Raw genomic sequence first — 15,042 nt, 5'->3', positions numbered from 1 at the left:
TTAAGCTTTCTTGTTTACTTCATTAAGAAACGCCATCGAGCCGATAATGAAATCAACCACAGACATGTTGAAACGCTACGTGAAGGTGCATGGAATCTTGTACGCTGGCAAGAGCTTTCTGTGGGAGATATTGTCAAAATACAGAACAATACATTTTTTCCAGCTGATCTATTACTTCTGTCTTCAAGGTAATATTTGATGATTTGATGAAGGTTATCTATGTTAATATTAACGAGAAATTTAAAACATACATGGATTTCAAAAACTTAAAAAAAAACTAATACATTAAGGCCCCTTTGCACATACGATACTTAAGCATTTAAATGGAACATAAAGCACTAAGTTCTACATTTTGGTTCGCACGAAATTCAATCTTCTTCATAAATCATAAATTTGGGGGGAGAAATAGAAAGTCATAAGTATTTAGCAATTTTTTTTTTTTTGAAAAAAAGGGAGAATCCCGCTTGAAAAAAAAAAAATTATGTCGTTTTCTTTCACTCTATTAAGGAATACTCTAAATTTTTACTCCTTTTTCTGGAATGAAAGAACATAATGAGAGTAATTTTTTTAAATGTAATTGTGTGTGACAAGGCAAAAATGCATAATCTCTTGAAAAAAATAGCCTGTTTTCACATTTTATGAATTGAAAAGAAAAATTAATATCAACAACATATGAAGCATAATACACGAAGACGGAAGGCGCAGAAATCATCTTCCAATTTCCTTTTGATTTTCGTTTCGGTGTGTAACGCGCTTCTACACCATGGTTTAAAAAGACAAGGTATGATCATTAGAGCCGCCATCTTACAAAATGGGGTGATAAGGTTTTGACGTTTGGCATTTGGCAAAGTCAAAAGCAACAACAATTTCCAAGACAAATTTGTTTACAACAACAATTTCAATGGGCTGGGCTGTCAAAACCTTAAGTAGCCATAAGTTTTGACAGTTCTCGATACTGAGTTTTTTCTAATGATCATACCTTCTCTTTTTATACCATGCTTCTACACGTATTATTTTTTTGAAGACGCAAATTTGACAGTTATTTTCTTTGGTTTTATTTTGTTCTTGTTTTCGTATGACGACTTCTACACTCTACAGGAAGACGTAGACGCACGAGATGCTCATAAGAACAAGAGAGAGAGAAAGATCGATTTCTCCTTTGCTCTTAAGTGCATCTTGTGCGTCTACGTCTTCGTGTAGAAGCAGACTATGTATTTTAATTCCAAAGAAAAAACACCAAAATATACAAAAAAAACAACTCTTTGTGCAACGAAAACTTTTGAATAAATTAAAAACGTTACTATACACGCAAATAATACACAACCGACGAAGCAGATTCCGCAACCGACAAAATAAAATAAAGCAGAACAGCAAAAAAAAGAACAAGATCAAAGAGAAACGTCAAAAAGAGTCACAATTTTTTTTTTTACCGGAGACTCACGGTAGAAAATCTTCCTTCCCTTTTTTTCGAACTTTATTCCTCACTTGTTCTTATGTGCGTCTCGAGCTTTACGTTTACGTCCTCGTGTAGAAGCGGAATTAGTTTTACTTTTGGTATATTTTCATTATACTTCTGATCGGTTTTTTTCAGCCTAATTGACACACACCCTTAGTTTGATTTTATAATTTTAAAACAAAAATATCCCATCAACGCTGAAAAAAAATGGGATTTTTTTTGTTATATGGCACAGAATTTTTTTTTATTGATGAAGAACACTGGCGGAAAATTTTTTTTATTGAGTTTTCAATTTTGATCAGCAATAATAAATTCTCCAAACGAAGTTAAATTAAATTAAAGACAAATGTTCAAAACGTTATAACAATTTAATTTATTGAGAATTAATTCGATCAAGACTAATGCTTTTAACTTTAGCTTTAAACAAGCGGACTGTACTGGATGGTGGTTGCTTGAAGAAGAGATCGATTTTATGCAAATATGCATTGATCATGCGAAAATCTTCTTAAACAATTGCCATATACATATGTACATACATAAATTATAAGTAGTTAAGCTTCTTATCAGGTAATGTTGAAACAAACAAAAAGGGATTAAGATCCAAATTATGATAATACAAAAACATAGGGTATTATTTGACTTGTTTGGCAATTAGGTAAATATTTAAACAAATTGTGCGAATATTTTTAAAGCATGAAAATAACTAATTACATATGAAGTAAAAAATGAATATATACATATTATTAATGAAAATTAATAATGATTAAAAAATGCATTTCTTAACAAATTTCATTTTGGAAAAAGTGAAGAATTAACGCAAAAATGGAAGAAATATATCTGGCGGAATTAAATACACAAGAAAATATATTCTTAATGGTTGTTTTCTGTTAATAACAAAAGAGTTTGAAGGAAAAACTTTTCGCATTTTTCAAACAAAATTTTAAAATGTCAAACTTCAAATTCATAAGTGTGTGTGCAAATCGGTGTAAATCTGACTAAAAATGTGGAGTTAATCCGGGGTACTCCGTAGTACTAAAATTACTCCGGAGTAATTTTTTTATACACTTTTGTGGCTTCAAAGAACACAAAACCTTCAAAAGTGCAAAAATAAGTACTAAAAGGGTACTCTCATTGGAGTGAAAGAAAACGACATTAGATGTTAAATAGAGAGCAATTATATGAAAAACAGTTATGTCGAATTCCTTTCCATGCAAAAATCGAATTTTCGGCGATCTCGAAGCGAATTTTTTCTGAAAATCATGTTCCATAGAAAAAAAATTCGCCTCAAACGAAGCAGAATTCGAATTTTTTTTAATCCCTCTTTTTTGAGAGATTTACACGGATTTGCACACACACTTGGAACATTTGACATTTCTCAAACGTCAAGCTGAAAGATTCCTTCGTGTTGTTTGTTTATTTGAGAGTACCAACTTCAAATAAAGAGTTAATTATAATGGAATATCGTGTTTTTATTGCGGAAAAATATGAAATAAATAAAAAAAACAATGTGCGATCAAAATAAAATTTTTCTTGGCATAGTTCTTGTGAAAAAGTCAAATTACTGTGACTTTTCTTCTCGTGATTATCTTCAGGAAATTTTTTTCTCTATAAAACCACAGCATACGGCCAAATAATTAACCTTTTACTTCATTTCACTCAGATCTTAATAATATCTGCAATTTCCTATTGATTTGGATTAAATTAAATTTATATTACCGAAGCAAATAAACAAAATTATTGATCAAAGGAACCTTTGGTTTTATTTTACAGAAATTGTTTTGATTTCAGCTTGACGTTCGTGTAAGAATTGTTGTCAAATGACACACACACAATCGCAAAAAGAATTCGGTTTGTTTTCATGTTCCTTTTTAACACCAAAAATTCCATTTTTTTGAGGCGATTCTAAAAATTGAAAGGAATTCGACATTAACTTACAAGAATTTATCTTAGGACTTAGGAGCAAAAATATTGTAACCATGAATTACTGAACTACTTTTAAGATAAATGTATGAACTGCGAAGGTAGACATGTGAAACTTATGTCGAATTCCTTTCAATTTTTTGAATCGATTCAAAAAAATCGAATTTTTGGTGTTAAAAAGGAACATGAAAACAGACCGAATTTTTTTTGTGATTGTGTGCGTGTCATTTGACAACAATTTTTACACGAACGTCAAGCTGAAATCAAAACAATTCCAACAAAATAAAACCAGAGATTCCTTTGATCAATAATAATAATTTTGTTTATTTTCTTCGGTAATATAAATTTAATTTAATCAAAATCAATAAGAAATTGAAGATATTATTAAGATCTGAGTGAAGATGAAGTAGAAGGTTAATTATTTAGGCCGTATGCTGTGGTTTTACAGAGGAAAAAATTCCTGAAGACAATCACGGGGAGAAAAGTCACAGTAATTTGACTTTTTCACAAGAATTATGCTAGGAAAAAATATATTTTGACTGCAAATTGTTTTTTTTTTTAAACTTATTTCATATAAGAATAAGAAGTACAGGAATGGGTGTTTGAAGAAACCAGCATTTTTCTCAATCTTACAAAGTAGTGTTAGTTACACAAACACATATGCATTGAACGAGGGACGGAGTGCAGTAAGATAATTGTTCGCATAGCGCAACGTTTTATCTACGTGAAAATTTATATTTTTTATGAAACACGTTATTTATGGTTTTTTTAAAACAAAAAAAAAATAAAATATTGGCATTTAAGCATTAACTACATTGGCTTAAAAGTGTAAAAGTACAAAAGTGAAAAAAAAACGTATTTCTGGATGGAAAACTTAGGGGAAGGTCTACCCGAGCAGCTAACTCAAATCTCAAGTAAATGAATTTGAATGTATTAGTGCACTTCTCTTTGCCATGATTTCACAGCTTTGAATAATGTCGAATTCCTTTCAATGGAAAAATCGAATTTTCGGCGATCTTGAAGCGAATTTTTTCTGAAAATCATGTTCCATAGAAAAAAAATTCGCCTCAAACGAAACAGAATTCGAATTTTTTTTAATCCCTCTTTTTTGAAAGATTTACACGGATTTGCACACATACTTAAAACATTTGACATTTTTCAAACGTCAAGCTGAAAGTTTTCTTCGTGTTGTTTGTTTAGGTATTTGAGAACACCAACTTCAAATAAAGAGTGAATTATAATCGTATATTGTATTTTTATTGCGGAAAAATATGAAATAAATTAAAAACAAACAATGTGCGATCAAAATATATTTTTTTCCTGGCATACTTCTTGTGAAAAAGTCAAATTACTGTGACTTTTCTTCCCGTGATTGTCTTCAAGAAATTTTTTCTCTGTAAAACTACAGCATACGGCCAAAATAATTAACCTTTTACTCCATCTTCACTCAGATCTTAATAATAACTGCGATTTCCGTTTGATTCTGATTAAAATAAATTTATATTACCGAAGAAAATAAACAAAATTATTGATCAAAGGAATTTCTGGTTTTTTTTTGAAGAAATTGATTTGGTTTCAGCTTGACGGTCGTGTAAAAATTGTTGTCAAATGACACACATACAATCGCAAAAAGAATTCGGTCTGTTTTCATGTTCCTTTTTAACACCAAAAATTTGAAGCGATTCAAAAAATTGAAAGGAATTCGACATAACATTTTTGCTCTTCGACTCTTTTTTCCCTTAAAGTGAAGCAAAAAAAAAAAACAAAAACAAAATGGAAAGCCACCCAAGAAGATAGAGAAAAGAAATACCTCTATGCACAAGAATACGACGCAAAAAACCAGACGGCAAAGGAGATACATTCTTGTTGTTTCATTCATGTGATGTGTGAAAAAAAATGCTAGGCAGGCAGACGCAGAACAGTGATTTTTGTTTTATATTATCCTTTACTTATAAACATAAATAATATGAATTACGCATGTATAACAAGTTCTTTTTTTTTGTTTGCTGGATCTAATTATGTCATGTGTTTTATTATCTTTTGTTTTCTAATGATATTTGTATAGGTTCTTAGAAAAATATAGTATAAAAAAAAACGGCAGGCGAAATCGGACATTTCAAAAATATTATAGTACCTATGTAGGTACATAATTATGTAGGTATATCTAGTTGCGAAGAACCCTTTCACTTTTTCAATTTAGGTAATTCTTTATTCGCAGTAGTGTTACAAAGTAATATGTAGGCTGGTAGGTGTCAAAAATCGTGGTTTTTTACGATTTTTGTCAAAAGTAGACCTCCTATCGAAAAAAGTTAAACGCAAAAATTGTAGACAGTATAAATGTCTACAACTTTTACAAAAACTATTTTTTTTTTTATAAAACCTCAAAAAAAAAATGCAAAAATATTTAGATTTTAACCAAACTTGGCTAAAAATTATTTTGTTATGTGTTATATCTACTAAAAATATTTCTTGAGTAAAAAGTATATTTTTGGAATTTGGATTTTGCTTGGCGGTGGGCGCGGACTAAACGACTTTGCGGCCGGCTGGGAGTCGTAATTTTTGTCAAAAAAAAAAAAAATATAAAAATACGACATTGTAGGTCTGAATGTGGTCTACAAATTTTATTTTAATAATTTTTTCGATATTCATCACCCAAAAATAGATTATGTCAAAAAACAAATGGCATGTCCTAAATTTTTGACTTTTTTAATCGATATCTCGAGAACAGTTCATGATACACAAAAAATGTGTATGCATGAATTGTAGAACTCGTTAAAAGCTACAAAAAAGCTCCTTGTAAAATTTTCGCATCTCGTCAGATAGCCGAGTTATTGTAAAAAAAAAACAATTTTATCCTTTTTTTCAAAATGGCGGAAAAAGCTCATAGGAAATCTTGGTCGAAAACTTCAAGTTAAGCTTTTTTAAGCATCCTCTACAACATATCCAAAATTTAGCTTTCTCGGTCATTTTGCATTTCTAAGCCGTTTTTTCCGACATAATGACTGGCCTAGATAGATTGTATCCTACCCAAAAGTAGGTCCGTTCCACACTCAGTTTGCAACTGCCGAATTTAGTAATTTTTGGTTATTTTTGGTCAGAGTCTGTTCCCAACTTCAAAAATTGTGTAGAAGAGAGCGCTCACGAGAGAGTAAAAAATTTACCCACCCTGACAAATTTAGCCCAGAGAATTTCTTCCGGCAGAAATATGAGTTCTGTCAAATGAAAAGTTGACGTGTGTCAAACAAATAAATAGAGAAGAAAACAAATCAAATTGTAGTGATTTTTTTAAATTGAATCGCGTTTACGTGTTTTTTGCATTAAAAAAGTGTTAATGTTTATCGAATAAAGCATAAAATATGAAATTGTGTTGCATAATGGTGTTCAACTTGTTCCAGACTTTTTGGCAGTCTTTCGTAGTTTTATTTCCTTCTGAGAGAATTCTCTCCCAACTCTCATTAATTTGACAGACTGCCGAATTTAGTGCACAAAAAGTCTGGAACAAACCTAGTGTTTACAAATTTTTAACAACAATATCTACGTAGGTATGCTAATGGCCGGCGCACGCCGACGCACAGTGTGGGATTTCGCGAATTTAGCGGAATTTAATTCGAAAAATGACTTGTCTTGTTTGATGCCAAAACCGGTTTTTCTTAAAGCTAATAGATTGTAGAAAGTGATAACAAAAGCATTGATAGGTGGGGATCATGTAAACAAAAAAAAAAAATAGCTTCGAAGTTGCAGTTGGCGATTTTTTTTTCTGTTTATTTGGTGAAAGAGATTTATTTGCTGTTAATTTTTTCTCGTGCGTTTGGTGTGTGTTTTAATAAAAAATTTATTTTTTTTATATTTTCTAAATATCAAGGTATAATTATGTAAGTAATTTTTTATTTCACAGGGTGTTTTACATTTTTGTTTTGGTGATTGAAGTTAAAAAAATGTGTTATGATATATTTTTTTTTTCTAAATGACCATCAAAAAAAAAAAATGATGACATACCGTAAAAATCGAATAACTTTTTGGGATTTTGTTAGAAGAAGAAAGTTATAGAATTAGAAACTTTTTTATTTCACAGGGTGTTCAAAAAATTTGTGAATTTGATTTTAAAATAGTACCAATAAAAATACAGGGTGTTCAAATTCAATGTTAACAGTAAGAACAAAAAAAAGAATTAAGTTATTTAAAAAATGAAAAACGGAAACTATCAATTAATAAAAAAAAAGTATTACATCTGATAAAGTGTGTTCCAATTATAATGATAAAAATAAATTAATTAAAAAAAAACAATTGTTTATTTTTCGAGCAATAGCGCCTTTAACACGTATTTTTCACAAAATTTGATATTTGATACTTTGAAAATCGGTATTAAAATTAATTTTACTTGTTATAAGTGCTGTGTTTTGTTATTGTGTGTATACATATGTACTGTGGAGTATTAATTTTCGTCTTTTTATAATGTGGTATGTTATTTGAATAATTAGCAAACTATCCTTTTAAATTACAAAATATTTCGGTATTATATAATTTGCAGAATGTCTTTCCAAATAACAAAGAAGGAAATATTTGATGTTTGGGTCTCAAAAATAAAAATTAAGCGCTTTGAGGCAGTTGGCTTTTTATTTTACAAGAATAACACGATTGGTAAATACAAATTGTCTATTCCAGTTAAACTGATTTTTTTTCGAAAGGAAGTTTACGGTTCTTTTAATTTTTGGTATCCTTGATGATGTATGGCAGAAAAATTTCGTAACAGAACACTTACCAAGCTACATAATTTAAAACATCCTTTGAAATAGTATCTTGTACGTTTTAGTGGCCTTTTTGAGAATATTTTCTTTAGTTCATAAACAACGTCATTGACATAACGGTTTGCAAAAAACCTAGTCAATTCTGACAATAATTAACTTTTTTCTTTATTTTATTCATATTTGTCATAAAATTAAACAACAAATCATTCCTCAAAAGTTTTTTTTTGTAAATTATGATTTTCAAAAAAAAAAGTACTTTTTGGTGAAAATAACTTGTCACTTCAAAGCTCATTTTACAAAAACTTAAATAAAATATCACCAAAATGTGAATTACATTTGATTGTATACACATATTCAATGAACTAATCACAAAAAAACTACAACAAAATTTAAAATGCAAGCGTTATTAATTTTATTCCGCTAAATTCGCGAATTCCCACACTGTGCGACGCGCCGCCGACCGACGACACCATGTCTGTCGGTTACGAGGACAAGGACGCTGGTAGTGGCACACGACCAGGATGATGTCTCGAAAATGTATTTTATTTGTGTTTTATGACTTTTCATTATAGAACAGACCAATAAAGAAAAAAAAATTATGTCAGAACTAATTCTACCTACTTTACTATGTATGCAAGCTATGTTCCTAGGTATACACTAAATGTACCGAAAAGTAATATTCGTTCATCAACGATAAAAAAAATATTGCAATCATGACCATGAACAAAAAAAAAAAAACAGTACATACCTAACTTACTTCTCTGAAAACAAAAACGAAAAATATACAATTACTGTCACCCATAAACAAAAATCAAGCAAATATCTTGCAACAAAAAAAATCTGACCTTCCACAAAGTCTAGCATTGAAAAAAAAATGAGACAAAAAAAAAAAACAGACGAGACGAGAGTCAAACAAAAAAGTGAGAAAAAATGAGAGCGGATTTATTAAAAAAAAAAAGAGAATGCAGCGAAAAGAGAATGTTTTAGCGCTGATTTAGCAGTGGAATTTTGTTGAACTAAAGTTATTTGTGTGCGTGAGCAAAGAATATTTTTAGGTGAAAAACGCAAAATAGACACAATTTTAAAAATTAAAATTAAATATACCATGCATGAAAAAATATTTTTTTCATTGGAACTTATTGACAAAATAACAAAAAAAAATAAAAAAAATAAATTGATATTGTCAAGGTTTCCCTTCTTTCACAACGACATAATACATATTGACATATTCAACTGCGTTTATAAGTGTGTTAGGTCCAAAAAATTAAAAAAAACAATCAACAGATCCCAGCTCTGAAATATATTTTATCATATTAAAATAATAAACGGAGTTCAGAAAAGACACTCCGACCGCGAAAGACGGGGTTGCACTCACACACTTGCAACTTTTTGTATATGAACACAAAGTCGAAGGAGAAATCGTGTTGAAAAAACCAATACATATAAAATCGGTTCCGCGGTGATTCTAATTTCCATACTAATTTGAGCCGCCTTCGGACCAGTTTCTGCCTCGAAGTCGGACTCAGCTCCGCCTGAGGCGGAGCGGATTCGGACCGAGGTCGGACCTATTTGCTTGAAGGGACATCATAAACAATGAGCTCAAAGCAAATTATCATACATTGTGAGGAAAAAATGAATATTTAAACTTTGAAAAGTTGCTTTTCTATTCTTTTGAAACTTAGGGCGTGTGTGAATTGCGTTAAATAGTTAAATCCGTGTTAAATTTTTGACACTATTGAGGTGAACAAAATAATTTCAAAAAAAGAATTTATTGTTTAACCTGGTTAAATTTGAGTTAAATTTTGTTTGCAAATGGTTTTGTTTTGTTTTTTTTTTTATTAAAAAGGAGTATCATGGCAGAAAAAAGGCAGAACAAATTTTAAACAATAATCCATACAGCTGAAATTTTTTTTATTAACCTCAATAGTGTCAAAAATTTAACACGGATTTAACTATTTAGGTAACGCAATTCACACACGGCCTTACTTACTTACTTCTTAGACACCACAATAATGATTGAGTTAAGTTGAGCAAATCAATGACGCTCACGTACTATATACTATTGTCATTAATTTTTCAAAAAAGATTAAACTTATTACGGTTTTCTTCTGGTTTTAGTGAACCCCAAGGTATGTCATTTATTGAAACAGCAAATTTAGACGGCGAAACAAATTTAAAAATTCGCCAGGGTGTATCTTCAACGGCGAAGCTTCTTGAAACAAAAGATCTTCTCTATTTTCACGGAGTTGTCGAATGTGAACTGCCAAATCGTCATCTTTATGAATTCAATGGTCTTCTCAAAGATCAAGAAAAACCGTGAGTCAAAGGAAATATAATATAATAACTAATTTTCATAATATTTTTTTTAAAATTTATTTTAGAGCTATAGCTTTGGGACCAGATCAAGTACTTCAACGTGGAGCTGTTCTTCGTAATACATCTTGGGTGTTTGGTATCGTTATTTATACTGGTCACGATACAAAACTCATGAGGAATTCTACCTCAGCACCATTGAAACGTTCAACAGTTGACAGGCTGACAAACACACAAATCCTGATGTTATTTTTGATTTTAATCGTTCTTTGCCTAACAAGTGCTCTTTTTAATGTACTTTGGACAAGTGGACATTTTAAATCAGATTGGTATCTCGGAATCGATGGTTAGTTTTTGTTTTTAAACTTATTTGAACAAAATGTGACAAAATCTTTTCAGATGTAAAGAGCAAAAATTTTGGTTACAACCTTCTTACGTTTATTATTTTGTATAATAATTTGATTCCTATATCATTGCAAGTTACTCTGGAATTGGTTCGCTTTTTGCAGGTAATCTACAGAAGTAGTATTCATATGAGTCAAACTTTCTAAAGTATTTATTTATGAAGATTTATGTGTTAAAAACAATATCCCAAAATATTTTTTTTTTAAATTTAATTTTTATAAAAGTTATAAACAAATGAAATTTTGTACGTCTTTTTGTTAAATTGACTGCATTCCAGAAATGAGTGAATACAAATTAATGAAATTTGGTACATAGCTATATTCCCAGGTGAAAACACAATAATTTTTTTTAACAACAAATTATTTATAAAAAATTGAATTTGTAATAAACAATTGAATTTTTAACTAACTTCTCGACTATGAAAGATAATTTTATATTTGATTTGCAATTTCAAAAGCTTCCATTATCTGAAAGAAAATTTTAATGCAATTCAAAAGAACAAAAGTTATGGATGTTTAAACGTTACCAACGATACGCCCCCTCTCTGCCACCTTTGCGACGAAAACCGTACGCTTACCATAAGTCATCTTATATCTTGCAAACAAGTCAGTTTAATAAGCGAATCCATTGCTCATACAAACTTATCTAACCTTTTGACCATAGTAACATTCGATAATGTAAATAATGTATATATGATTATGTCAGCACTAAATTTAGAAAACCTTTTATAAAACTTATCTTTTGTTTAACTAGCTGAAAGTCCAAGCAGCTCCAGCTATATATATAATTATTGACAATGTAATTTATTTATTTGTTAATAAAGTTTTAATAATAATAATAATAATAATAATAATAATAATAATAATAATAATAATAATAATAATAATAATAATAATAATAATAATAATAATAATAATAATAATAATAATAATAATAATAATAATAATAATAATAATAATAATAATAATAATAATAATAATAATAATAATAATAATAATAATAATAATAATAATAATAATAATAATAATAATAATAATAATAATAATAATAATAATAATAATAATAATAATAATAATAATAATAATAATAATAATAATAATAATAATAATAATAATAATAATAATAATAATAATAATAATAATAATAATAATAATAATAATTTTTTTAAGAAGGTAAGATTAAATTGTGTAAAATTAAAAATATAGACGCGCATAAACCTATCACTTTTTGTAGAGCTTGTTACACTGATTACAAAACGGCATTCAAAAATTCCCCAAAATTTGGACTTAGCGCAAAAGAAATTATTAGGACCAAAAAAAATGATAAACAAAATTATTTAAGAACTCAATCTCTGAAAATTGATATGATCAAGTTTGCATGGAGAATGGAGATGGATTGCGGTTCAGAACTCGTCTGTTCAGCATTTCCCAGGCATGTCCTATTGAGTTTAAATCCGGATTTCAATCCAAACTTGGTGTACCAACGTATTGAAGATATTCTGAAACCTCTCTCGCTCTATGAGCTTATGCAATATTGTCTCATCTAAGGAAAAAAAAGTTAATACTGAGGTATAATGTAATAATAGGTTTTTTTTGTAGAATAAATAGAGTGTGCGTTAAATTGGAGCAGGAGTGCATAACAACAACCAAAATTCAATGATTTTGTATCCACTCATTTCTGAGATACAGTCATTTTAACAAAAAAACGTACAAAATTTCATTTCTTTATAACTTTTATAAAAATTAAAATTTTTCAAAAATATTTTGGTATATAAACAAACTATTTGGAACTCTTTATAAAGCCTCCCTTATATTAATCTAAGAAAGATTCTATAAGGAAAAGAGAAGTGACTACAAAATTTTGGTTTCCATTTCGTCGTCGGTTGACGACCAAATCCACTAACTAAGTATGTACCAAGTTAATAGCAGTTAGAACCAATTTATTTGCTCTCCATTAATTTTAAAGTTGTCATTTAAAATTAGAAATTTTAAAAATCTAATGCGATTTAACAGAAGATAAAGCTCTTGAATTGATTTAAGATACAAATTAAAAGAACATTAGAGCTCTACAAGACTAATAAAATGAATTGTGAATTTATTTATAGCTTGTAAACCATCAGCAAATTTTTGTTTCATAAAGAATTCGAATAGACTAATAACTACAAGTATCGTAGAATTGTAACTACAAGCAAATATACCTAAAAGTGTGGCGAATGTTTCTGTTTCATAAAAGTGTTTGCCTAAAAATTTATTAGTGAAAGGCTTTTAACTACAAGCGAATTTTTTACAAGAGTAGAAAAAAGAATAAAGAAAACATGCTGCCTAATTTTTTGGTCATTTGCTCATTGAATGTGCTTTATGGATAAGGTTATATCACTAAAATGGAACTAAAATGATCAAGCATCAAGAATCCTCGTCAATTTTTGGGTGTTAGTGAAAAAAAAAAAATTTAGGTACCTACTAGTTTTTTGGCCGGTTTTTTTTTTTTGCAAAATTGTGTGTGTGACAAGGCAAAAATGCATAATTTTCTTGAAAAAGATAGTGATAACAGGCCTAGGGAAAAAAATTGTATGAATTGAAAAAAATATTAATATTAATAATATTAAAAAATTAATATTAAGCATAGTAAGCGTTCGTTTCTAAGTCTGATTTCTATGCGAAGACGCAAGGCGCAGAAATTATCTTCAAATTTCCTTTTGATTTGCGTTTCGGTGCGTCGCGCGCTTCTACACTTAATATTTTTTTGAAGACGCAAATTTGACAGCTATTTTCTTTGGTTTTATTTTGTTCTTGTTTTCGTATGACGACTTCTACAGGAAGACGTAGACGCACAAGGTGCACATAAAAACAAGGGAGAGAGAAAGATCGATTTCTCTTTTGGTCTTATGTGCATCTTGTGCGTCTACGTCTTCGTGTAGAAGCAGACTATGTATTTTAATTAAAAAAAAACACCAAAATATACAAAAAAAACAACTCCAGTGGGGTCTATGTGCAACGAAAACTTTTGAATAAATCAAAAACGTTACAACCGACTCTGCGACCGACTAAATAAAATAAAGCAGAACAGCAAAAAAAAGAACAAGATCAAAGAGAAACGTAAAAAAAGAGTCACAAAATTTTTTACCGGAGACTCACGGTAGAAAATCTTCCTTCCCTTTTTTTCGAACTTTATTTCTCCCTTGCTCTTATGTGTTTCTCGCGCACTTAGTTTTTCTTTTGGTATATTTTTCATTATACTTCTGATCGGTTTTTTTTTAAGTCTAATTGACACACAACCTTATAGCGTTTTCGTTTGGGAATTCTTAGAACTGTCCGGGACTGTCCGATCCGGAATGCCAAACGATCAGAGTTGTATACTTTTTTTTTGATTCTGAAGTTTGGGTTTCTTTGTATTTGTGAAACATCAAATGCGAACGTCTGATGAAAGTTTTGTTTTTTTTTTATTTTTTTTATTATTATTAAGTTATCTATTCTTTTTTTGTTTTCTTCACTTTGTTTTAATATAGTTTAAAGTTTGTGCATAGTTAAAAATCTAAAAATTGAGAAATGAACAACAAAGAATGACATTTTATTACTTTGACGTCTTAAGTGCGAACATGTGTGCGTGATTCATGTTTTGATTCTGCCTCAAAATTCAGAATCGATTTTCTCTTCTTTTCAGAATTAGAACTGTCATTGAGTGCCAAATTGAGTGTAGAATCGTTCGGAAGAATTCCGGACAGTCCCGGACGACCAAACGAAAACGCTATTAGATTGATAAGTCTGCTTCTACACGAAGACACAAGGCGCAGAAATTATCTTCGAATTTCCTCTTGATTTTCCCTTCGGTGCATCGCGCGCTTCTACACGTAGTATTTTTTATCAGACGCAAATTTGACAGCTATTTTTTTTTGTTTTATTTTGTTCTCGTTTTCGTATGTATTTTTATTCCAAAATAAGCACCAAAATATATAAAAAAAAAACAACTCCGGCGGACTCTATGTGCAACGGAAATATTTAAGTATATTAAAAAAAAAATACAATACACGCAAATAAAATACAACCGACGAAGCGAACTCTACGAACGACGAAATCAAATAAAGCAAAACAGCAAAAAAAAAGAACAAGATCAAAGAGAAACCTCAAAGTGAGTCTCAAAATTTCCGACCGGCGCACAGTGGGACGAATGTATGGAAAAATCGGCATTTCTAATATCTTGTGTTTT

At 29.6% G+C, this 15,042-nt stretch overlaps 1 protein-coding gene across 7 annotated transcripts in view; it reads left to right on the top strand.

Moving 5' to 3' along the window:
• Window positions 1–15,042, top strand: part of LOC129906451 (probable phospholipid-transporting ATPase IA) — a 371,220-nt gene that overhangs the window by 134,356 nt on the left and 221,822 nt on the right. For all 7 annotated transcript variants that reach the window (XM_055982238.1, XM_055982234.1, XM_055982236.1 and 4 more), the window contains 4 exons: window positions 28–188; window positions 10,240–10,437; window positions 10,503–10,780; window positions 10,834–10,943. In XM_055982238.1, coding sequence (XP_055838213.1) covers window positions 28–188; window positions 10,240–10,437; window positions 10,503–10,780; window positions 10,834–10,943 — 747 coding nt within the window. The remainder of the gene's footprint in view (window positions 1–27; window positions 189–10,239; window positions 10,438–10,502; window positions 10,781–10,833; window positions 10,944–15,042) is intronic.

The sequence above is a fragment of the Episyrphus balteatus genome, chromosome 1, assembly GCF_945859705.1.
Source record: "Episyrphus balteatus chromosome 1, idEpiBalt1.1, whole genome shotgun sequence".
NCBI lineage: Eukaryota > Metazoa > Arthropoda > Insecta > Diptera > Syrphidae > Episyrphus > Episyrphus balteatus.
The sequence above is the reverse complement of the archived record's forward strand: the minus strand, read 5'-3'. Positions and strand labels throughout refer to the sequence as shown.